General features: G+C 40.8%; 1 protein-coding gene across 2 annotated transcripts; it reads left to right on the plus strand.

The window, feature by feature from the left end:
• The first annotated feature begins 378 nt into the window (after positions 1 to 378).
• On the plus strand, positions 379 to 26609 carry LOC141016655 (abl interactor 1-like). 2 transcript variants are annotated; one of them, XM_073491149.1, is made up of 10 exons: positions 438 to 655; positions 7342 to 7509; positions 13199 to 13375; positions 17086 to 17189; positions 17377 to 17517; positions 18655 to 18755; positions 19851 to 20066; positions 21531 to 21620; positions 23901 to 24086; positions 24185 to 26609. In XM_073491149.1, exons 1-10 carry the CDS (start codon positions 539 to 541, stop codon positions 24358 to 24360), a joined length of 1476 nt encoding a protein of 491 aa, XP_073347250.1. In that variant the 5' UTR covers positions 438 to 538; the 3' UTR covers positions 24361 to 26609. The 2 variants fall into 2 exon arrangements, with proteins under 2 accessions (XP_073347251.1, XP_073347250.1); XM_073491150.1 differs by lacking the exon at positions 21531 to 21620 and having other exon boundaries at positions 379 to 655.
• The last annotated feature ends 3 nt before the right edge of the window (positions 26610 to 26612 follow it).

A 26612-nucleotide genomic window follows, 5' to 3' on the forward strand; every position in this document is an offset into this window, starting at 1 on the left:
CATTTTGTTTTTGTGTATTTTTGTTTAAATTTTTTTAGGGGGAATTATTATTATTATTATTATTATTATTATTATTATTATTAAAATTATTAATGTATTATTATTATTATTATTATTTAAAGGGAGCAAACGTGTATGTAAATGTGCTTAAATATGAATATAATCAATTTAACCCTTAAATCGTTTTTAATAATTATTACACATTCATAGATTTCTGAAAGTAGAAACTCAAACTGTTTATGTTATTGTTGTATTATTTGTAATATCATTATTTTAAGTCACATTTAAATTATATACTGGGGGTTTTACGTCAACACAGTGAAATGTCATTGGTCGACTCCTCTTCTCCTCGGCCTCTCAGCCAATCACCGGCCACCGTTTATTACGTAGCTGCCATTTGTCACGGGCTGTTGTGAATCGGAGGCCAGCGGCCCCACAATGCCAGGCGGGGGAGCCCCTCTCTCAGTAACGCAGCACAGCATCACCGCCTCGCCTCACTGAAAAGGACAGAGAGGAGAGAAATGCAAAGGGATGTAAGATGGCAGAGCTACAAATGCTATTAGAGGAGGAAATCCCTGCCGGCAAAAGAGCTCTTGTGGAAAGCTACCAGAACCTGTCCCGGGTGGCGGAATACTGTGAAAACAATTATGTCCAGGTAAGAGGAGGCTAACGGCCGTTAAATGGGGTGAATTTCCCCGTTATCTCCGTCGTGTCTGCGGTGCTGTAGTAGAAGTGAGTGAAACCACAGGGACAGGAAATGCTGGTCGCAACTGAAAGGGATCCTCAAACCGCTAGCTACACGGAGTGGCCTCCTTTTCTCCCGGTGCTGTGGATTCAGTCGCGGCTCGGTGCCGTGTGCTTCGTTATTCAGCTCGTTTGGGGCTGGTCGGCCCGCTTTACCGGAGCCATGTTCACATTTAAAGGCTACACTCGGTGTGTAGAAAAGCTTGCTGGGGGCTTTCAGAGGGTGTGTCGTTGTTATGACCCAGTGGTTTGTCACTGACTGCATTCTCCCATAGGTACCTGTGACTGAATAAAATGTCGACCCCCATTTTTATATATATAAATGTTCACATCAGCGTTAATGCTCCTTTTTTTCACATGGCTTGTGTGGCAGGCGTCACACGTTTGGGCCACATAACAGTGCTGTAGAGGAGGAAATATCAAATTAAACAATTATTCTAGTGCAAAATTTAAAAGCTAACATTAGCAAAACTATGAGTGCTTACAAAGGAATATTTTATGGATGTTATAATACCAGAAAAATAATTACCACGAAACGCTTACTCACTATAAACTCACTATAACTCACTTGTACTGTTAAAACGATTTCCATGAGATACTCAGTCTTTCCCATTAGCTGTTAAGGCATCAAGCATCTCATCTGTGAGGTTGCTTATCATTAGTGGATATCCTTATGTAGGCCAGGCCCTTATAGACTTTAAAGGGAAAAACACAAGTCATGACAGGGGTTAAGCCTCTCATGATGCAGGTATCATGTGTCTGCTACAGGGGTTTTTAAGCATGTCCATGGATCGAATTTAGCTTGTAATCAAATGCACGGTGCAGGTTTAAAATAGGTGTGTCTGCTTGTTTTTTTTGCATAGAGACCGAATGTTTGATCAGTGTGAGGGAAAGTATGAATCAGTAGTCACAGACTGGGCACAAACCAGGCGACAGTTTCACTCAGCAGTGCACTCATTTCGATAGTGTGATTTCTCCACCTACAAAATGCTGTGAAATGTGATCCAGTCTGCACATGTTCAACAGCCAGATCTTTTCCCTCGGATTGGGAGTCTCCCTCGGATGAACTCACAATGATCCGTGCCTCAATTTGCATAAAATATTAAAACAATTTTGGGATTTCTAGCCTGAAGAGTTGCTCGCACTAAACCTCATCACCCTGTTACTTTGCCGCAGCGAGAGTGTGCTCAGTAAATGTGTGTGAGAGTGTGAGCTGACTAGGTTGAATGGTCTGGTGTGTGTGAACAGCAGTGTCTGTTGACAGACCGGCACACACCAGACGCCCCGCTGTGCTCCAGCATGGTAATTTTTTGACTGTGGTGCTGAGAAAGTCCACAGTTGAGGCGTAATAACACGTCAGATCACTTTTCCTTGCTTGTCACTAAAACTGCAATTTAGGTTACACCGTTTCAATACACGTTTGGATACTGATAAGCTGTGTGTTGGAGTGTGTGCACCCCAGTATCAGTATGCATGAAGCTGTATGAGGATTTTGCTTGGGTATGTTTTAAATGCCAATAATTAGTATTATTTTGTGGACATTAAATGAGGATTCTGCCGCACTTACATGATGTGAGGTGCACCGGGTTGATAGCTTGACCCATCCTTGTCACTACTTGGCAGAAAGGTGTGTGGTTCCGTTCATAAGCTCATGGATAAATCCTAGCAAGGACAGGAATTAAGCCTCCTGCACCCCAACTCCAATTATTTTTGCTGATTGGTGACGCTCATGAATCATCAGTCTAGAATTTGCTTTAAATTTTGATGCAGTGAAATTCATCTCAACATGTCACAGCCAAAGGAAATGAAAAACCACATATGTGAGGTGTTGACAACAGGCGCGTTCAGATCTGATTTTGATGTGTGATTGATGTGTCTTTCCCTGTAACGTTGTAGACATTTTGTTGTCTTTTACAGCATGAAGAAAGTATGGAAAGGAGCAAAAACAGACAAAGCAGATGTGTATTTGTAGTGGACGATGAAAAAAATATGTCTGGTGAACAGTTGGTGCTGGACAGCTTTTAATTAGAGCTACAACGATTAATCTATTAATTGTCAATGATTAAATTTGTCACATACTGTTTTGATAATGGATTTGTCAGTTTGAGTAATGTTAAAGGGAATAAAAGGTCAAAATTTCCTGATTGCAGCTTCTTAAATGTGAATTTTTTGTGGTTTCTTTACTATTCTATGATAGTAAACTGAATATATTTGGATGTGGACAAAACAAGAAATTTAAGGACATCATCTTGGTCTTTGGGAAACACTGATGGACATTTTTCACCATTTTCTGAAATTTTATTGACCAAACAGCAAATCAATAATGGAGAAAATAACCGACAGGTTTATTGACGATGAAAGTAGTCATTAGTTGCAGCCCTACCTTCGATCGTAGCTTGTTAAGGCAATGTTCATTCTCAGTGCTGCAACATGTTTGCATCATATTACCTTTTTTTTTTTTTTTTATGAGTCACTTGAGGCGACTAATTCCCAGAATGCACTGTGATGGTTTATTGGAAATAGCTGGCATCATTCAAACAAGATTTATTACCCTCATTGATGTTGCATCCGTGTGATACTTTCATGCACAATGGACCAAGAGATTTGAATGTAAGTCAGAAGGTCTGTCATTTTAAAGTGTCATTAAAAATATATAATTATAAGCTCTCAGGGCTTTTTTGCTTAGAAAAAATTAAGTATTGCATTTAACACAACTCACAACGGATTTTCAGAACCATGTAACATAGTGTCGCTTTCTACTGCAACATCGAGAATATCACGTGTAGTATGAAGATGCTTGTAAGCAGCTTCTCCTGAATAATGATTTCTTCAGGGACATTAAAAACATTAGCCAGAATCCTGCACGCATATAAACACACTTGACAAACACAACAAGGGAATTAAGGGTAAGAAAGCTGTGCAGGCCATTAAAGCTTATGTTGATATTGTGTGCAGTAACATTGGATGTGGAATATGTTTTACATTTTATAAATGTAGTTTGTGTGTTCACAGTATCAACTGGAACAACAAAACTGCAAAAAAAGATCATACAGGAAATGCATGCTGGATATTTAAATCCACTCAGGGATGCTGGAGAAAAGAGTTTTATTCTTAGATTTGATGTTTGAAATGAGCCATTTGAAAAAAAAAAAAGCTGTCACACACAATGATTGGTGGCTTGAAAGCAGAACTCAGCTTTGTTCGCACCATCTTTAAGGCCTTTGTGTGCTAAAATAGCAACTCTTTGGATGATATCAAAGCTGTTTTTGGGATACTGATGGGTCTTTGCTGCTATTGGTTTGCAGACTGGTCTTAACATTAAGGTTTGTGAAATGTTCCATCTTAAAATCTACACTACTTTCTTCATTTTGTTCCAGGATGCAGTTTGCACACCGAAACCACAAAGTGTCAGTCAATATGTGTGAGTGGCACTTCTTTGGGTGGACCAGTTGGTATCAGTTTTTAGAAGAAGTTAAAGGATAACTTAATGAGTCATTATCTACTCACTCTCATGCCAGTAAAAAGTAGGGTAAGATTTTGTGTCCACAAAACATTTCTGGAGCTTCACTGTAAAATGTTGCAGTTTCTCCTTAACAGCTGAAGAACTGTAGATGGGGATGTGTTTAAAACATAAAAATAACAACTTTAAAAAGGACATGAAATGGCTTCATGAAGCTCGTCCGCCGAATCCAAGTGTCTGGAAACTTAAGATACCAAATTGATTTGAAAAGACGGTATTTGCATCCTTTTCTAAGCTGAAATCTTCACTGTAGCTGCTAAACTAAAAGGGTTGGGACACACCACATCTGAAGTGGATACACAGGCTCATCTGCGCATATTTCTAAATCAATATGGGATCTTGAGGCTTCCGGAGACTTGGATTACTATGAAACTTCACCTGACTTTCCATCGGCATGAGGGCGAATAGATAATGACTAAATTTCTTCTTTTGGGTGAACTTATCCTTTAAAGAAAAAAATGTTTCTACTCTCTTCTAGAGGATGTGTGGAGAAAAGGGTGCTGGGATTGAAGCCCATGAAACTACTTCATTTTCCCCTGATGTTAACCCCCCACCAAAATCCCCCCCTTCAGCTCACATGATACCCCTCTGACTCATGGCTGCTTTGTTCATGACTCATGAGGTTAATGATATTCCAGTGACAGACCTGCTGTTCAGTTTGATGTGACACTCAGAAATTACCTTATTTCAATGCATTGTTCAGGTTGAGTCTGGTGCTTAACAAAAAAAGACATTCCAAGTGGAGCATTTACAAAAAGCCTTTTGTGAGCTTAATTTGAAACATAATATCTCAAAGCAGGAGAGAGAGAGAGATCCATGATGAATAATGTGTATTAGGGAGATGTAGGCTATTATTAACATGGGGTTTTTATGCATATTATTTTCAGACTTTTTTAATTAGTTTGATACCGCTGAAAGATTTAACCTCTCTTTAAATCCCAGTTCACACACTTTCTTCTTTAATCTCCCTCTCATTAATGCACTGCACTCTGTTAAAGATAATTGTGTGTATATGTCTAAGTATGTTTATGTATTCTCAAAATTTTTGAGTGTATGTGACTCATGAGAAAAGCATAATGTGCACATGTCCTTGGAAACATAAGTCAGCGTTTTCCAAGCTTAGGTGTGAGGACCCGTTCCAGTCTCTGTGATAATGCTGAGTAAGCCAGCAGTGTTTCCTGTGTTTTACAAACTGGCAGTCAAAGATCTGCGGGGGACCAGCCGACCCGCAGGTCCCGCCAGATATCTGCAACAGATACTGGTGCTGCAGGTGGTTTGAGAGGTAGCAGGTGGGCAGGTGGTCCTGTTGTAAAATGGTGTCATCCTGCTGCAGACTGTTAGCCTCCTGCTACCACACACACACATACACACACACACACACACACACACACACACACACACACACACACACACACACAACCAAATAGTTGTTTGGTCACAGCTGGGAAATCATAGCTGATGTCTTTTCGTGGCACTGACACTGCATTTATGGGATTGTAGATTAGAGCATTAAAAGTAGGCACAAAATAATCATAGTGACTGAACAGCTTAAGATTGAGCAACTGATCTAACACAGTGGGTATAACCCAATTTTTAAACACACTCATTTGCTTTTTTTCTGAGATCTACATGGGAAGACTCATCTCTCTCATATCTGTCTGTTTACTATGAAGCTGTAGTAATTAGCTCAGATTTGCATAAAGAGAGGAACCAGGGGGAAACGGGTAGCTTGCTTCAGCACGTATCCCTCCCATAGAGCTGCATTTTATTACATTTCTGTTTTTGCACAGTTCAAACAAGCAAGTTATGTTAATAAGGGAGCACATTTTTTTTTCTTCTAACTTTGGTTTGGAAAGAGCCAAGCAAGCTGTTTCCCCTTTCTTGCACTTTTTCATGATAAACTACATTTATTGTTTTCTGGCCTCTAGCTCTATACGTAATGCAAAGATATGAGAGTGATATTGATCTGATAATTCAACTCTTGGCAAGAAAGCGAATACGATTATTTCCTAAAATATCAATTCCCTTGCACTAACGTACCGAGTCATGCACTCAAGAGGGTGTCGGTTTTTTGGCATTGTGTTGAAAGTACATCATAGCTACTATGGAGCAGCAAGATGTCATTTCCATTGTTCAGTTCTGAGTGTTGCATGGTGATGTAACTCATTCTTAACTTCCTCTTGCTCAATAAAGCTTCATGAATAAGACAAGTACATAACAATAATATATTATCTAAAATGGTAAGATAGATAATGGTAAGATAAGAATTCTTTTCCCCTTGTCATGTGTGTCTAAATTGAGCAACATTGTGTGGTAAAACGTTGATTAATGATGAATAATACAAACAATTTAAAGTTAATTTAACTTGTGAATGAACAGTGAAGTAACTATTAAATTTAAGTTTAATTAACTCTATTTGTTAAGGTAAGGTAAGGCATATATTTCAGCTTTGACATTTCCTTCATTAAACAAGGAATTCATGAATGGAAAAAATTAAATCAATAGAATAATTTATATTGAAGCTAATTGCTTGTTGCAATCCTGCTTCCAGTTTCCTGGCAGTTCCCTATTGGACTGGTTCTCTATGTGACTGCATTGTCCCTGTGTTGTTTCCAAGCTATAAATATGTCCATTCAGTCCCTTTGCTATTTAAAGGCATCCAGAAACAGATGGTTTGTGCAGGCTGGTGGAGATTTGGGACCCTATGAAATGTCTTGGCATTCCTGTACACTGGGCTCTACTCCCACCATGCACCTGTCCCATGTTGTCCATCGGAGTTATTCAGAATTTATTGTTGTCCGTTTCCAGCCTGCTTTGCATCCACAAAGTCATTCCCTCAGATCTTAACCGGGCTTTGCAGTTTAAAAACAGTTGAGAATGAATGGTCCTGTCAAATACAGAAGGCTGCCCTCTCACTCACCACTCGCACTGATAGGAGAGTAATAATGAGAGTGCAGCATTTTTTGCTCTTGAGTTTTTTGGAGCTTATATCTTAACTTTCCTCTGCCGACCCTTTCACCCACACATCCTTCCACTAATTTATCTTCCTCTTTGTCCTTCTGTCCCCTCTCTGCTAGGCTCAAGACAAGAAGAAGGCCCTGGAGGAGACCAAGGCCTACACCACCCAGTCTCTGGCCAGTGTGGCCTACCAGATCAATGCCTTAGCTAACAATGTGCTGCAGCTGCTGGACATCCAGGCCTCGCAACTACGACGCATGGAGTCTTCCATCAACCACATCTCCCAGGTACACACCCCAGCACTGGAAGATGAACACAGACACACCTATGCATGAATGAATTTTCTTTATTTTACCATTGTGCAAAATGGCTTGAGGGCCTGTATTAACCTTATCTGCAGAAAGAAGAGAACCTTTTTTTGACCCTAACCCTGATTTTGTTTTAGTCTTCATTGGTGACTGTCTGGCTTTATGCTATACTGGCTTTTGTTTGAGAATTTATAATATACTATTGCTGGATATTCAAGTTTATAAACTGTCCCTGTTTTCTATATCCTGTAGAGGAATTTTAAATCAAGGCGTGGTTTTAAGGATTGTCAATTGAGGATTCAACTTTCTCAAGTATTTATGTTTATTTATTTGATAGGGAGGATGCGATTTAACATAGTCCAATACAGACCAGTAAAATGATGTGCTTCACAGAGTTTATAGCTATCCCTTATTTTCGTTGGGCTTTTACACATACAGTATAAATCAAAATCTACAGCTTTCAGTATCATAAAGCCAAAATAAGTTAACACAAGTACAATAGAAAATAAAGTACAAACTATACAAACAAGTGTAAACTTAGACTAGTCTACTAGTCTAAAAGTAAGATAATATTCAGAGAAACGGTCAAAGCTGAGCACAGTTGAATTCATGAGTTTAAACATTGTCCGAAAAATATTCTGTGTATTATGAGCCATTTGAGACCGCATGGCTGCGTGACATCTTAGACACAGTTATCGGTGTTGTTAACATTAGTAATGGATGCTTGTTTTTTTAAAAAGCAACATTTGACTGAGATGACATGACATTTCTGCGTGTACTCGGTTTTACTCAAGAACAGAGGGATGTTGTGTGAGACACATGAAGTGTTGTCATGTGTGTGCATGGGCATGGTTGCAGACTAGTATATCCTGTTAGTAATCCCCTTTCTTACTGAATGTATCTGTAATCTGATTACATCTTTTTATCTGTAATTTTACCAGACTACAGCTTTTTTGTATCCTGATTACGTAGTCCCATTACTCCCCAAGACTGACATTAATACAGTTGTAATAAGTGAAACAGACTGGTATTTCAGGTGACGACTATTGAGGGGGGCAACTAGTCGACTAGTCGCATACATCACTGTTACAGACTTGCTGGTACTCTTCTGTGTCAAAGCATCAAAGTGCACAATGACACAGCGGTACATTATAAAAACAGACAGATATGGCAGGGGCATGGATCGTGCTGGAGCTGCCAAACCTCCACAGCCCCTCTTCAGTCCCTCCTGCTTCATCAGCAGTCCTCTCTCTGTCTCTCTGTGCGCTTCATGCGGCCACCCTGCCTGTCAGCCAGTGAATGTCCCCTCGTCCCCTCCCTGTGTGCTTCATTAAGCCTGTCAGGGATGAAGTGAAATCCTGACGCCAGCTCTTTCGCCTGGTTAGCATTTTCAGCTCCCGCTCTACTCCACAGGCAGCAGGATGGAGTACAGTTAGGTGCAGTCTAATGACGAACAACCAAAGTCTTTTATTGATCCTTTATAGACGGTCAGTGGTGTTTTATGCACCACCCTTTGATATTTCTGCTCAGATAAAATAGCTCTATAGGGCCACGTAACCACTCTGATGTGGAAACACTTGACAGCTACCCAGTACAGAAGCTGTTAAGTGAGTATGGTCATTTAACTGGAGGTAGTATTTTTGTCTCCAGCCCCAGTCTGTCCATTATGTTTAATATAGTTCTTTTCACAGCAGCCATTTTGACTTTTCATAGCAGTAAAAGCACATTAATGATGGCTCTGTTCTAAGTGAGAATATTGGTCCTTTACATAGAATAAAATAAAAGAGCTGACCACGACCAAAGTTGGCCCACCGTAAGGTTCAATTTGGCTCGCCAGTTTTCTGTTTCTGGTGGAAAAATATAAAAAATTAATATTTAAAAATTATTCTATAAATCATTGTTTGTGCTGTTTAATTTTTTGTTTGGTAGAAAGTGAAACTGTGCAGGAAGTCAGTAAATTAAGCAAACTTGGGATCCTAGTACCAATATAAATCATACATTTTGGCCCGTGGCCCAACATCAAATTTCAGTTTTGACACTCCAAGGCAAAAGATTTGGGCCTACCTGTATTGTTAACTTACCAGCCTTATTCAAGTCAACAAAGCTGACCTCATGCATGTTTTACGAGCAGCATTACAATAGAAATGGCTGCATGAATAGTAGATATCTCAGGCACAGATGGGTTGAAGGAAATTCTAAAAAGTTGAATTACTTTTGCATGCATCTCATACAGGTTTGTCTCCAGGGCTTGATTCATTATTATAGTAATGATGTGTCCAAAAAATTTAATTTTAACATGCTTGCTTGTGCCAAGTGTTTTCTGGCTCAGGTTGTGCAAATTGTCTTGACTTGAAAGGGTTAAAATGGGATTAGAGAGAGAAGGTAGCCAAACATTGCTGCCAAATCCAAGTCCCATCTCTGTAGGATTTAAAAACCCACAGCAGAGGAGACAAAATTATACAAGAAATGCTACTACAACAGTGTGTTTAATCAAAACAGAGCTGCTGCAGCTCATGTCTCTTTAGTTTTATTGAATGGTTGTATCTAAAAATGTGTGTGTGTGTGCATTCACTTCGGGTACCTTAACCCAAACCAGTGCTTCTGGTGTGATCCAAAACATGAAGGAGCTTCCCATGAGTCTCCTTACTCCTCTTTTCCATTTCCTTGAGTCCTGCTGTTTGCTTTCAGATTCATCTGTTCCTTTTTCTCATGAGTAGTCATCATCTCAGTGTGCCCACCGTTTCAATTTGTCAGATCCTCTGAAGTTCAGAATAAACCTTCACATACTGATAATGACACATAAACGACACTTGCGATGTTTCATTCATAACTAGAATTGTCTGAATTTGTTACCAAGCCATATATGAGATCAACGTATATGAAATCACACATGTTGACACGCCTTGGAATCTCAATACAGACTACATCATGTTTTCCTCTTGCCAGTAACACTTCAACAAGACTAAAAAAAAGTGCAACTTGTCCGACTGCACTGCAGAGACTGGTCATTAGCTAAAACACAGATTTATTAGGCTGAAACTACTGTATAGATCCAGCGGTGAAAATCACAACTGTGCCATCTGCTCTCAGCAGCACACTGCAGAGGTTGAGCAGACAGCCAGATGTTTATTAGAGTAAAGAGATTACAAAAGAAAATGAGATTGAGAGAGTGCAGGAAGGGCAGACTGAGGTCTGTCGTCAATGATTAGGTAACAGTTATTATGTCTAGATGTTCCATAAAGATTACCTCACTTAGATGACTTCCTTTTTAGCGATGGGTGTGTAGAGGAAATTCTGGAATGGAGCTGACGGGGTCCAGTCATCACCTGCAGATGTAGGATACTTGTTGAACTGCTGCAGTTTTGATGGCTGTTCTATGGTATAATTCATAAAGATGCCTTCATTTTGGGGCTAAACATTTTCTTAGCATCTATTCAATCACCATTTCGCTTTCTTCTTCATTTCTTTTTGATCATAACAGCCCAACAGAACTGCTTCTAGTTTAACAAATAATATTCTCTCTCTTTATCTCATCTTGCCTTTCTGTCCTTCTGGGTATTGTTGTTCTCACTTTCTCTAATCTCCACCTCTACTCGCCTATCACTGGCAGGAAATAGGCGGGTCTTTTTTTTTTTCTTACTTCCCAGCTGAAGCTGGGTGTGTTGCTTCAGTTTCCTCTCCTAAAAAAAGAGAGCCCAGCTTTTTCTCTATATATATCTGTCACATGCAGCACACAGACTTCATGTCAGACACAGGGAGAGCCTTTAACAGCAATAGGCAGCGGCAGTTGCAGGTCCACTTCACACCGGCCATCAGACTTTCAATCTCTTCATCTCCAGCACCCAGAGAGAGGCGGTGGCAGGAGTGGAGCTGTCGGGTCGACACGCTGAGATGTCTGAGTGGTGATTGATGCGTGACCTCGTTGATGTGTGGGTCTCGCACACACATACAAGCACACATCTACTCACAAAACTCTGCTCTCAAATATACATGCCCACACATACACACTTATGGGTTTACTTTACAAAGTCAAATTTGTCTCTTACAGTCTAGTGTCTTGTATTTACGGTAGGATTAACACTAACACTTGTCAGCACTCTTCCCCAAGTATGACCTCACATTCCAGTGATGAAGACATCTGTCCACCCCACCTTCCCTATTTTCCGTTCAGCTCTCCTCCCCTCACTCCATCACTCACCCTTCCAGATTCATCTATCATTCATAAATTGAAGGCCAGTCCATCAGGCGCCCGCTGTGAATGGGTGCTGAGAGCGATGATGTCTGTAATCGCAGAGGAGATGGAGGTCACTGGTATTTCCAATCGCTCCTGTTGCGGGGGCTTAAAGGGGAGCTTCGTTAAATGGGCCCCAGGGTGTAGGGCAATAGAGCAGAATTGTGGGTCAGTAGGAGTTCAAAGGCTGAACCCAGAGTGTGTGTCGAAACAGTGGGAGGGCAGGGGATTTAAAAACCGCGGAGGGATTAACTCGGTGATATTCAAAAAACGTGATTATCTTTTTTGTATAATTACTTGTTTATTTTGCTGCTTTCTGTTACTAACTGATGTCACACAACATGGACTGCAAGGGTCAAGATATGAAATGCTTGACTGCAATTGCAGAGTACAGCAGGTATTAAATATATATTTGTTGTGAACATTTTTTTGTGAACAACAATTGTTTCTGCAAATCCTCAAATGAAAGCTGGCATTTATATAATCAGAGTTTCAAGAACACATTGATTTGCTTAAAGGTGAATAATACAATAATTTTTGTTTTAAAATATTCAGAAATGATCTAGAATTATCAATTGAACAGTTTTGATGTCTGTCCATTGTGTTGCGGAGATATCTGTTGAAGTTAGCATGCTAACCAGCTAGCCCCTAGCCACTTTGTATCTCAAGAGATGATAGCCTGATAGTAAACAACACCAATGCTCATTGCTCCAAGGAACCAGTCCAGGCAGAGTTATGAGATATGACCGCTAACTGTATGGTTAATTTAACTTACTAGCTAACGGCCGCTACAGTTAGAAGCAGTTAGCAGTTACTCTGAAAATATGTTAACCCCTGTTTGTTTTGAGTATGCCACTGCATTCGACAGTTGGCCAATTCTTACATATTGCACTTTTAAATAAAAAGAGTTGGAAGAGTGGGCCTTAAATGCAGCCCTGAGGGACCCCACAAGTGTTCTTCTTTCAAACATGGCCATGTTGTTCCTGCTGCAATCATTTGAACACTTTAAGATGGGTTCATAAAATTCTTAAAAAAAAAACAACAACTCTATTCTTCTCCAGTATTTAGCCACTTTTATCAAAATCGAAAATATCTAAAAAATATCTTCTAAAAAATCCCTCCATAGAAGCAGAGGGAGGCAATTATGCCCCTTGAGCTCCAGGGAGGCTTTTAACAGGAACCAGATGGAGGAAGTGTCAGGGTTGCATTAAAGGCAAATGACTGTAACAGGCACCGGGGAGGCCTTTTTAGTAAAATAAAATCCAATCTCTTTGCAGGGGAAATCAGAAATCATGCATGTATAGTAACCCCTAAAATAAAGGCGACTCTTCAGTTACATTGAATACATTTTGAGAATTCTAAGTATAAACGATACGAGAACTAAAGAGTCTGTTGTAACCCTTCACTCATGCCCCCCTTCATTTCTCCCTCCTGCAGACAGTGGATATTCATAAGGAGAAGGTGGCGCGTCGAGAGATCGGCATCCTGACCACAAACAAGAACACCTCTCGCACCCACAAGATCATCGCCCCAGGCAACATGGAGCGGCCGGTGCGCTACATTCGAAAGCCCATCGACTACACACTGCTGGATGATGTGGGACACGGTGTCAAAGTAAGAAGGATTTAAGTCATTATCTCCAAATAATTCCTGATAGTTTGCTTGAGTGTGAACAAAACAGACTTAAATCTCACTGCATGTATTTACTCATATCAAAAGCCCCCTAGTTTCTGTTCATTTTATTGCTTCTGGTTTTCAAAAAGCACGTTCACTATTCTAGCTTCACCGCAGCGACTGTTGCAGCTAAATCCCAAAGTCATTACTTGGATATATATGTCGTATTGATTTCCAGTGTTCATCAATTCTGCCAGACAGAAAAACACATACTTAGTCGAGTTTACAGCTGGCACTTTCATGTGAACAACGTGATGGTCTGCTTTCATGATTAACTGGCTCACATCCACTCACGCTCCCAGCCGATCAATACACTGGTCTTTTAGGTAATAAAGTACAGAAACACCAAGAATAAAATGCTCAGTTTGTAGCTGACTGTGGCTTAAAAAGCTTTGCATGTCAGAGGTTTTGTTTGTCATGTCCAGTAACAACCCAGTTAGCTAGAAGTTCATGAAAAAGTTTGTGTGTTGCAAGGACGAGACACTGTGGCCAAGTGGCACTCACACCATCACAACCCTTATTGAATTGTGGGAAAACATTCTTTCAACCGTTTTTCCGGCTCATTCTTCAATGTTTTATTCTCTCTCCACATGATCCATCCGGCGTCTCCTCTCCTCTCCTCTCTGCTCCTCTCCCCTCTTCTTCTTCTTCTTCTTCTTCTTCTTCTTCTTCTTCTTCTTCTTCCTCATTCTGTCCATTTTTGCTTGTGTGCGAGTGTGTTATGTGCATTGACCGCTGCTGTCACACATTTCCGCAGAGCGTTTGAGCAGGCCTCCTCATCCATGTCTGTCTCTGTTGAGATAGTGGCCGTCTGCTGATTTTCAAACATCCGCCGATTCAAATTCAAAAGCTAGTATTTCCTCCTCTGAGAGCTGGCTCACACCGAGACAGATTTGGCCTGGCCTGCTATGCAAATGAAGCATCATTCATGGATGCTGCAGATAATGGATTTCTGCAGAAATCAGTGCAGATCAGTGTAGATGCTAGAAATCAGTCTTTTCAAATGTACCTGCACAGGAAGACGGCAGTTCTTCCTGCCAGCACTTACAAAAGCATGACTCAGACATCTGTAAAATGACACATTTTGGGAGTCAACATTTGCGGAGCACCTTGAATTTAGCTGTTTTAAAAGGGGTAAGATCATTATTAAAGTAAGAAAAAAGAAATCTGTGGATTGAAGGCTGCTTGGCTACCGCTTCATTTTGTATTCTCTGTGATTTCTCTGTCTGGTTTGTGTGTATTTGTGTGTGTGCGTGTGTGTGTGTGTGTGTGTGTGTGTAGCTGCATTTTCGTTCATGGATGTGCATTTGTCTGGCTCGGTGTGGACAGAAATGTATATCTCATTCCATATTTTTTCCCCAGAACACATTTCTCTCTCGCAGATGTCTGTGAATAATTCAGAAGGATTGATGTAATTTCATACTCACCACCGCAACACACACTAAATAGACATTTACAGAGAGAGAGAGAGAGAGAGAGAGGTATATTAATCCACATGTTGGTGCAGTTGTGTGCATTAGAGCTGCAATGATTAGTTTATCAATCAAAAAATAAATCATCACCAACTTATTGATAATCAAGAAATCATTTTTCAAGCAAACATGTCAAACATTTGCAGGTTCCAGCTTCTTAAATGTAATGTATGATAGTTCATAAAGATTCTTCAGGTTTTTTAACTGTTGGTTGGACAAAAAAAGCAAATTGAAGACATCATCTTGGGCTCTGGTAAATTGTGATGACCATTTTTTCACAATTTCTTGACATTTTACAGACTAAATGATTATTAATTGATAATGGAAATGATCGTTAGTTGCAGCCCTAGTAAGTGTGTTTTCATTTCATGTTTATGGTGTGTTCATACTGTGTGGGAAATCAGCTTTTTGGCACCGCAGCCTTGCAGCCTATTTGCTCCTGGCTGTGTTAGAATCCCTCAAGCACTCAGGGCGTGATCATCACCTCTCTACATTTCATCCACACAACCAGGGGAACTCACCAACCTCTGGCTAGATGGGAAGTCAGACCTGAGCGTGCAGAGGCCCATTCACACATTTACGGATGACTGTGTCACCCCTCGACCATAACAGCCTTTATTGGCATTGCTGGCAGTTACCAGGGTGACATAGTTTCAGCCACTCCGACGGCCTGAACACCTCACTGCTGTTATTTATGACCTCACTGTGCTTTACTGCCCTGTTTTTTCTTCTTAGCGCAACACTTAAATCGTCAGCGCAGCCACATGTAGCTCAGCACTGCTCATTATTTCTAGTGTGTCTAGAGATTTAAGTGATTCTCATTCTGATTACAGTCTGTAGCACAAGTCTAGACGCTGAGGCACACAGAATACTCTTACGTATACACACACATACACACAAACGGGGTTGGGGAGTTGTTTCACTATGCATATTTGATCCAGAGTGAGGTGGTGGTTTAACTTTTGATTACAAAATGGAACAAAAGGAAGTTATTTCTTCCTCTTCTTTGCGTAAAACCTGTATTGGTTTTTTTTGGGTGTCGGTTTCATCTCTGGCAGGCAGGTGTCTGTGGGTTTATTCTGACAGATAATAGGCCAAATATTTTGATAAAAGTTTAACAAAATGGACCGAAAGTTGATCACTTAATTAGTTGAAAATTAATTAACAATGTTGATAAGTTATTTCAAAACCTTATTGTGACAAAAACCTGTTATTGTATCAAAAAAACCCAGCATTACTTCATTAAGAGAATGGCATTTTGACTTCTAATGTATATCATCAGAGACGGACAGCTTTATTTGTTATTCAGTATTATTAAATCATCAGAAGAAAATGTGATTAATATTGATTACTAATACTGTAATTCAAGGAATAAAAATTCTAATCAAACATTCAGTCCCACATAGACTTATTTTGATACTAGCATGTGTTCTTACATTAGTCTCCTAGATGTTCTACACCCTCTCTGCTGCCTTCATTGTCCCTCTTTCAACTTTATTTACTGTATGTACAATAACTGGATGAAGAGTAGATGTAGTTCATGCTCTCTCTAAACTCTCTTTTTTTAACCATTAACCAATGAGCGTATCTTGTTTTCTGTCTTCCCTTTTTGCCTGCTTGCACTCAGTGGCTTAAGGCCAAGGTAAGAAATGGTTGTCTTTCTCCTCTTTTTGTCATTTATTGATAAAATTCCGATCAGTCGAGGTATCCATGCACCCATTAACTGTCAGATTTCAGATTTTGATGACATGGAATGACCTTACTCCATGAAAAGCTGATGAATTACAGTGCATCATAGCAGCATCTTTACACATCAGAGTTTTTTAATCAGTTGTTGCCTGTTCAATGTAACTACCTGTGTCAATGAGTGACATCCCATTTTAAATGCACAGTCACCTACTTACTTTCTGTCCTCCTTCTCCCTTAATATCTTACCTCGTCTCCTGTTTAGTGTCTTTACATCCATCTGTGGACAGAATTTTTTTTGTGCCAGTGTTTCTCCTAAAAAATGATGCCCTGCTAAAACTAAAGATGAGATGCTTATTTGAAAGTAATTCAAGTTTTGCTTAGTCATTCTAAGTGACTCCTCAGCCTTAATATTCATTGGCAGGGGAAACACTGGTGTCAGCGAATCAGATTCTATAAAAGCAGTGTTTTAACTTGTCTCTGCCCCTTTAGCAACATGGGAACAATGCGGCAGGACGAGGAGGGACTCTTTCCAGGACCAACCCACCCACACAGAAACCCCCAAGCCCCCCCATGGCGGGTCGTGGTACCCTGGGGTAAGATCGACAGTGACATTGTAGTAGTTTTTAACATCCTTTAAATTCTGGTTATTCTACATCTGTGTAAACCTTTTTATATATTGATACTGTACAGTGTCTCTTAGCCCAAAGTACTTTCTCTCGCATCATGAAAGCATTGAAATTTACCTGTGTTCTCTTTGGCACTTGTTTTACCTTTATCCAGGCGTAACACTCCCTACAAGACCCTGGAGCCAGTGAAGCCTCCCGTGGTGCCCAATGATTATATGACGAGCCCGGCCCGACTGGGCAGCCAGCACAGCCCCGCACGCACAGCCTCTCTCAACCAGAGGCCCAGGACACACAGGTAGGAGACATTAACATGTTTTCTGTGCTTGGACACATTAATGGTCTACTGATAGAGGCCAAAGCTGATCACTTAAACCACACCAGAGTCGGACCAGTTTGGTTACCTATGAAGTTGGCATAGAGTGGTCAAATATTGAATGAACAGTGAATTAGTGTAGCCTGTGCAAATATGTGCAAATATATGCCCATATTTTTACCACTTAATTGCAGACAACATCAAGTCTCTTCTGTAGTGGAATTAACATATCATTATTCATACTCTAATCTGGATTGTCCAATGACTGATGCAGACATACAATCCTCTTCAAAATGAACACATTCACTGGGTGATAAAGGAAAACTTCTTACTGTAGTCAACAGTTTGTGATGCGTGCTTATAATCAAGGTGTCATCTTATCAGTCTGCCACATTGCCGATATTTCATTTTAAAGCCGTTATCGGCTGATACTGTCGTGCAGCCCTCGTCCTGTTCAGCCAGTATAAATAAAACAGCCCTTAAATTAAAGTCAGCACTTGATCATCAAGTTCATAGTTTAATCACAGAGCTTTAGAACAGATCCATTAATCCATCCATTATAGTTGTTAATCCACAAATAAAAACCAGTGTCAGCGTGCTAGTGCTTCCTAAAAATAAGTGCCATAGGTCCTATTAAATCATGGTCTGTTGTGCATAGAGGATGGGTTGCTAACTAAAGCTATTTACAGCTATCTGCCCTTCTTTGCTTTTGATGACCACACCAGTATTTCCAATTCAATGCAATAATTTATTCATGTTCAGATTTACAATTCAGCAGCTGAAGGCAGCGTCTAATTACTCCTTTAGTCTGAGCTGTTGAGATTTGAACGTGATTCTCCTCCTTTTGCATCCCAAACGAGCCTTGGCTTCATATTGTTTTTGTAACACTGTGTAACTGTAAATGTAACTGTGGCTCGCATGGACAGCGTCCATATGTGAATGTGCCAACAGCATTATCACTGTGACTGTGTTTCCACAGTGATGAGAATATTGTTATGTCGGAATGACACATGAGAGAGTAATGATAGGATGTCAAAAGCAGTCATGTAATTAGGTTTGTCTCACACATTCTCTAATGATCACCACAATGACTCTGTCTCTCTCTCTGTCTGTCTGCAGTGGCAGCAGCGGTGGTAGCGGCGGCAGGGAGAACAGCGGAGGCAGTGGAGTTGGAATCCCTCTCGCAGTTCCCACCCCCTCCCCTCCCAGTATGGGGCAAGGTGAGTCTCAGCAGCTGTGACCTTACTGCTCATCACAGGTGTCCACAGTATGGACTCACTGCTGTTTACACTAATGGATATTTATTGCACCTCCCTCTGTGCCACTTGTCCTCTCTCATTGGTCCAGTGTTATCCTGAGAATCAGCATTATCACATTCACTTAAATGTGTCGGGTCAAACAGAGGATTAGATAACAATTTGAATATTCATATATAAAAGGTACATTTATCAAATTTCGCCTCAAGGACCAATATGTAAGAATTTTAGTCTAATAAATTCAAACATTAAGGAGCACTTTCAACAGAATATGAATAAATAGCAGTTTGGACATTATGATGTCTATGTATTGTGTTGTAGAGATATCTACGTGAGTTAGCATGCTAACTAGCTAGCCCCGTCCGGTCCGAAGCTCCTGTGCTAGCGGTGCTGTGCAGGCAAATGTAAGAAGGGAAGGAAGACACAATAGAACACCTGGCCCTGAGAATTGAGAAAAGAGTGTTCTTGCATAAAAGGAATTTTATCGTACCATTTTTGACGTTTTTTCTTTTCTTTTTTATGTCGTGGACCTGTAGTGTTGACTAAACTTAACTGAATTTAGACGTTCTTATTAAACCAACAACAGCTTATGATTTTTACCCACATTCTCTATGTTACATACTGAAAATGAATGTAAAGCTGTCAACTATTCAATTCATTCTTGAATATTTTGATAATTGAGTCATTTTTAATAACAACAAAGTCAGATTCTCTGATTCCAGCTTCTTAAATGTGAATATTTTCTGGTTTCTTTTCTCCTCTATGAAAGTAAACAGAATATTTTGGGTTGTGGACAAACCAAGACATTTATAACTCATTCTAGCTTTTTGGAAACACTGATGGACCTTTTTCACAACTTCCCAACATTTTATAGACCAAACAACTAATAAATTAAACAAGGAAATAGATAAATCAACAATGAAAATAATTAACTGCAGCCCTAAATGCATGTGTAATATTAATAAAACTGCAGCTAATATTGAAAGTAAGTCAGCACCTAAAAGTGACTCATCAGACTGAGGTGTTAATGTGCTCATGTATCTCTCTCCTCTCGTGCAGTGGCGACCTCCTCGGCCTCAGTGCCTCAGGGCCCGGGACTCGGTCCCATACCCATGTCCCAGTTCGGCACCATCTCCCGCCAGATCTCCCGTCACAATTCCTCCACCACCTCCTCGGCCTCCATGGTGTCGGCCACCGGCACTTACCGCCGCGCGCCCTCCGTCTCCTCCCAGCAGCCACACATCAACGGAGGCCCTGCTTACCCACAGAACTCAGGTTTGATACTTTTATTGATCAGTGATGTAAAGTATGTGTGTCACAAACAATGGTTTACTCTACATTTGGCAGAAGAGAGGAAGCTTGTGTTTAATTATTGAATTGTCTGTTCTTTTCAGTTTTTTGTTCTCCATGATTATGTTAAACTGCTAAACTGTCCTCTGGGACTGAAAGTTATGCATGAACCAGCCCTTTCAGAGGCTAATGAAAATGAATGATGAGCCATAATTACTGAAGTCAGGGTTGTTGAAGCCTTCCCACCTCAGCACTACCGTGCAGTGTTTCATCAGCATTTCTAATTGAGTTATGACATTATCACTTCAGTCAGCCAGAGAAGGCGTCTTCTTCAGGAGAGACAGGCTGGCAGGCAGGAGGCATTTCAGGGAAGAAAAGACATAAACAGCTGCGAGACAAGGGGAAACCCAGGACATATGCATATTTTCTGTCAGAAGAGTAGAATTTATTTTGGCAGGCATCACTCTTAGCCATTCTCCTCTAATGGCTCCTCTCTCAAAGGACGAGCATCTTCCTCGGCACAGACGGAGGAGGAGGCTGTCTATCGTGTCTGGGAGGAGAGCGAGAGAGACAATGATGCAGAGCTGCATCCACCAGGGACTTAAACTGGGACATGATATGTAATTAAAGCGAAAGATACGTTTGGATTTCTGCTGAACGTAATAGAAGGTTTGAAAGCACAAAAAGCTAGCGCCGCTACGTGACGGAGCTCATTGATCTCACAGGGTGTAGCTGTGGTGAGAGCAGGGTGGAATAATAAGACATTAGTGCCCAGTGAGATTACAGACGTCCCTCCATTACATGTGATTTATGAGTCAGACCTGGCATTGAGTGTGTGTGACATCATGTCTTTGAGCAAGGACAGCTGTGTTTGTCTGTTCATGTATTTTCCTTTTTAAGGCAATGTTGAAAAAAAGCCTCATTACAGGAGAAGATGGAGATTTTAAAGTGTGTGACTGAACTAAATGTTGCACTTTCAGTTATGCAAAAAATAACTTTCCAGATACCGATGCTGCAGCTCTACCTGTCAATGCTTCTATTTCTGCTGTGTCATTCCGACCACAAACCATCACTGTCATGTATTTGGATCCCTGCGGTGCTTCACAGCTCTTTCACTGTTGCACAAGCCCACTACGAGCCATTGCTTCTGACTTAAAACAGATGCTGATGAGGTCGATTCTCAGACTGAGACGAGATGAACACCTCTTTAGCCCAGCTTGAAAAACGCAGCACAAAAGAACACTGATTGGAAATGTGTACATGTATTGCTCAGCAAAGCTTCCTGCACCGTTTCGCTCACTCACAAGCTTTTTGTTTTCTTATTTTCCCCGTCTATTTCTCCATTCTCTTACATCTTTTTTACACTTCTTTTTTCTCTTTCCTTCCTGTCCACCGCTCTGTGTCTCTTTGCTGCTCTGTCTGCTGCCTCTCTCGGTGTTGCTGCTCCAGTGTCTGTGGCTCCTCCGCCTCCTCCTCCAATGGTCCAGCTCACCCCACAGATCCCTTTGACCGGCTTTGTGGCCAGAATGCAGGAGAGCAGTAAGTAGAAAATCCATACAGAGACATGCATATGCACTTACTTAAGCAGAGATATGAATCTAATCAAGTCAGTGGAATAATCAGATTTTAAGTCTCTCTATGAAGGAAAAGATGCATAGAGAGCCCTTTGATCATATCTCTTATCAGCACTCTGAAACTGTCCACACACTGCCTCACTGTCTCCTCTGTGGCTTGCTACACTCGGCACACCTTTTCTCGCACTGTATTCGGGGTCGACGGGGAGCCCACACCCCTCGGACGTCTGTCTGTTGCCATGGTGATGGATCACTGAAAGCGTGCGTCCTTTGCTCTGTCCAGTGAAGAGAGAAAATGTGACATGATGCCGTGTCCTGATTCACCATCCTCCTGTCTGGAGAGATGCAGCTGTGTAGGGATCTAACTGTCTGTACCCCTCTGGTCAAACGTAGCCGTCAAAGTGAACCGAAGCACACTGCTTGATATGCGTCGCACAGCCGGATAAAAAATAGATGATGCTTTAAACCTTAAACCTTTTACCCTTTCTTCCTCTGAACAGCCAGATTCTGTTCTGCCTTTTTCAGTCGAGGCACTTTGTCACGAAGGAAGTGATGCGTTTTACATTTCCAGCAGCAGAAACAGGGATTAGTATGTAAATGAGAGAAGAACTGGGTAGTTAGTATGATCAGCAATAGCTACCCTGACAGCACAGACAAAGAAAAGAGTGCCACAGTCAAAAAGAGGTCACAGCGCTGAACACACACTCATTGTTTTATCAAGTAAAAACACTTAAACAATGAGCCAAGAAATACTGGATAACACTTACAAACAGCACCCACACAAACATTTTTTTCTTTTAATAGAGAATGTCTTGATTGTTCTGTCTGCCTGAATCCTAATTTACTCTTGTTTTTATAGGGAATGGTTGATAGACTCCTACAAGCTCTGACTAGATGTCGTCATGTTTGCTCTGTTTACACAGATCTTAAAGCAGTAATGGATCGGACTAATAAAATCCAAGACAACTATTGTTATACAGTGAAGGATTTTCAGCTCTCAGGGCTCAAACTGATTTAAAGTCTGTCGTCAGACCAGTGGAAGAACGCAAGCAGATTGGAATTGAAGGGATGCATTAAATTCAGTCCTCCGGTGCAATATTTGTTTAATTCAAGAGCAGGTTTATAAACTAGATAAGAGGTGCAGCTTTTTCTCTGATCGCCGGACTTGTGTTTATAAGCCTGTAGGGAGAGTTCCTCCATGAGGACAGAAGATGATGTCAGGACTTTTAAAAATAACACTGATCCGCCCAGTTTACCACCTCGCACTTGTGTTAATGAAAGTACAAATGATGGTGATAGATAAAAAATGATAGTTCCATTTCTGCTGAACGTTTGGCACAATCTCGCTCTCTCACACACAGTGTTTATTTTTCAAGTGTATGTTTAAAAAGCCACTGCTAATTTCTCAGGGGAATAACTAAAGTAAAAACTAAAATACATATCATGCAAATGAGTGAAGACCTTAAGAAGAGGCTACAGTAAAGGTATATAAGCTTTAAAAAATTAATATAACAAAATTTCAAATAAGCAGTAGCAGCAGTAGTCGTGGTAGTAGCAGTAGTAGTAGCAGTGGTAGTAGTAGATGTTGTAGGATGACTGCTTCACTAGAGAGTAAAAAGGACCCTAAGCTGCCCTCTAGTGAACATTTAGATCACTGCACATCCACTGTAGCATTTACTCTCTGCATTGGTCTTTATAGTAAAAGATTCATAAAGTTTTCTGAACTAGTAGTTAGTAGTGCTACTAATAGTACTACTACTACTAATAGTAGTAGTAGTAGTAGTTGCAGTTGCAGTAGTAGTAGCAGTAGCAGTAGTAGCAGTAGCAGTAGCAGTAGTAGCAGTAGCAGTAGCAGCAGTAGTAGCAGTAGCAGTAGCAGTAGCAGTAGTAGCAGTAGCAGTAGCAGCAGTAGTAGCAGCAGTAGCAGTAGTAGCAGCAGTAGTAGCAGCAGCAGCAGTAGTAGCAGCAGTAGTAGCAGTAGCAGCAGTAGCAGCAGCAGTAGCCGAAAATAGTTAATGATTCAAATATTGTTCTAGGATATTTTGGCAGCACTCCGACCCAATCCATGAGAGAAAATTATAAAACAAGAGGTTCTGAAAAAGAATTAAATTTAGAAATGGAATATGTACACTCACTCACTCTGCAGCAACAGATCCGATCAGAAGAGCAAACACCTGATCAGTGCACTCCTGCTCTCTTCCTTTTTTCCATCATCTTTTCTGATCCTCTCCTTGTCCTCGTTCAGTAACAGACAGCCCCGCCCCGCCTCCTCCACCTCCCCCAGAAGACATTGGTGTGTTTGAGGAGCCCTCCCCTCCTCCTCCTCCTCCACCTGTGGATTATGAGGAAGAGGAGGCCGCCGTGGTTCATTACAGCGATCCTTACTCTGACGGAGACCCCCACTGGGCCCCCAAGGCTTATTTAGAGAAAGGTCAGTGACGGGAAGTACGACTGTGTGTTTGCTAGCGATTCTTCAACCCAATACATTTGTGTAATGATAACTTTCTGTGGTGTCATTGTTTTTCCCAGTTGTGGCCATCTATGACTACAGCAAGGACAAGGAGGATGAGCTGTCCTTCATGGAGGGAGCCATCATCTACATCATCAAGAAAAACGATGACGGCTGGTTCGAAGGCGTCTGCAACGGCGTCACCGGACTCTTCCCAGGAAACTACGTCGAGTCGATCATGCACTATGCTGACTAAAAAAAGAAGAAAACAAAAAAAACACCCAAAAACAGCACTGCAGTTTACCGTGAACATGTACAGATGTATGCAGTCCAGCGATTGCAGTTCATAGAGTTCCCATTTTGACTGAAGTGCCATGGTGAATTTACAAATGGTTTTTCTTTTGGGGGGACTTGTGCTTGCACCGTTTTGTTGTGCTCCCGATAAAATGAAGAAAAAAAATAAGCGTTGCACAAAAAAGGGAGGGTGCAGAACCTTTGGAAGAACGTGGGTCTGTTAGTTTACACTGTGGACCAAAGGGTGCAGGAAAAGCTACCGCTGTTCCATCTGCGGTGGTCGGTAGCACTTCTCAAACTTTAACGGTCACATTTTGCCTCACAAGAAATTACATAAAATCAGAATAGTTCAAAGGTCCCATATTGTAGAAAACATAAATTTTTTTAGCGTAGTTTTTTAATTATAAAGCACGTCTCGGTGCTGTATATATACTTTGACAGTATCAAAACGCTCAATCCTCAGAGAAATGTACACAGCACGTATTCAGAACTGTCTTCAAATGAGCCATCAGGACTTCCGTAACAATGTGATGTCACACTGTACAGTCACCACCCTCAGCCACGCCCCCAGTATGATCGCGGTTGCAAGAACACCGGCAGAGCTGATGTAGCAACATGGTGGGCGGTGCCCTGCTCAGGCCTGTGAAAGCTGACCAATCAGAGCAGACTGGGCTTTTTGAGGGGGAGGCCTTAAAGAGACAGGCACTAACACAGAAGATGAAAAGTAATGTTTTTTGAACATTAAAGCATGTAAACATTATCTCATAAACATCCAAATAAAAGTATAACATGGGACCTTTTAAAGAATGAGTTCATTATGTGTAACCAACATTTTCAGTATTTCCAGTATGCAGTAAATCTAGACAGTGAAGTATTACTGTGAGCTCATGAACATATGAGGCAGAGTAGCATTGTTATGATAAAGTGCTGCACAGAGTCTCTTGCCCCTTTATTTGCACTGTAGACCAGCAGACCGACCCTTCCCTCCTGTCAAAAACATCCATCTTACCTTATCAAAAACAACAACAAAAAAAAGGACAAACAAACATCAACAAGTGCATTAGGACACGACTGAATGTTCAATGCCGTCGATGTCCGAATCACACAAGATGTTTAAGAGGGAACAAAAGCTATTTACTATGCTCTGTGTCGGCTGTTAAAAAGGGTGAACCGAGTGTATAGAATGCATTACAAAAAAAAAAGACAACAGTTTCTTCTTTCTGGTGGAGTTTCCTTTCTGTTCTCTAACTTGTATATAAAGTGTAACGTGAGAAGCTGCCAGTACAGTACATTTGTCAGTTAGTGTGTTTCACCTGTGAGTCTCCATCAGCGTCAGTGGAGGTGATGCCAAGATCGGATGGTGTTTTTCAAAATGTATTTGTTTTTATTTTTACTTGAATATTAATTTTATTCATCACTCACAGTGCCATTTTAACTTGGGCAAAGTGGCCGTGTATAAACATTTATTTTTCTATGTTGAGTCACGACTATTATCATTTTGATCATGATATGTGGTGATGCTGTCCAGCCACTGTAGCAGAGCTCTGAGATGAAGCAGAGGAAGGACTAACCCGTATGTTTTAATGTTGTTTTCCATTGTGTCGAAAAATAGCTGCACTGATGATTAGTTGTCAACAACTGTGATGACTTTATGAATACCGTCATTGCTTTGATTTGCTATCCAGAAGTACCGACTAACCTTTACACTCGTCGTCTCTTCTCTCAGTGGTTGCTGGTGTGGTGCTTTACATTGGTGCTCAATAACCATAATCACCAAGCCAAACAACCTCAAAACTAGACTGATTTATATACAGTAGTTTTTTTTTAGACTCGTTACTTTGTTCCACAGGGGGAACATCCATCAGATTTGATTGTAATTGTCTGCAATCACATGTGCATTTTAGTGAATGTAGGCAACTCAGCAGTAATGTACTAAAGTTAGATTCAGTCTGCTGCTTACAATATGTTTTTGTCTATTAACACACAGATCAGTCTGTGCTACATATGAATGGCAGCTGCTAGCTGCAGTGAAGGAATGAATTGCAATCCCAAGGTCTTAAATCAGCGCTGACGTTTGAAGACTTCTGTTGTGATTTCTGCAAAATAAGATGCCTGCTCTTACAAAGTTGATTGTTGGTGCAGTAAAAACCTGCTGTCAAATGTTTATCTCGGCATCCATGTTCGTAACAAGCCACAAAAAACAAACATAATCAA

The sequence above is a fragment of the Pagrus major genome, chromosome 21 (genome assembly GCF_040436345.1).
Source record: "Pagrus major chromosome 21, Pma_NU_1.0".
NCBI lineage: Eukaryota > Metazoa > Chordata > Actinopteri > Spariformes > Sparidae > Pagrus > Pagrus major.

Bases quoted from the DNA above. Each gene is read 5' to 3' on its own strand.
- LOC141016655 (XM_073491149.1), top strand. From the start codon at position 539: ATGGCAGAGCTACAAATGCTATTAGAGGAGGAAATCCCTGCCGGCAAA. The intron at 656-7,341 runs GTAAGAGGAGGC...CCTCTCTGCTAG, and splicing joins GTGAAAACAATTATGTCCAG to GCTCAAGACAAGAAGAAGGC. The intron at 18,756-19,850 runs GTGAGTCTCAGC...CCTCTCGTGCAG, and splicing joins CCCTCCCAGTATGGGGCAAG to TGGCGACCTCCTCGGCCTCA.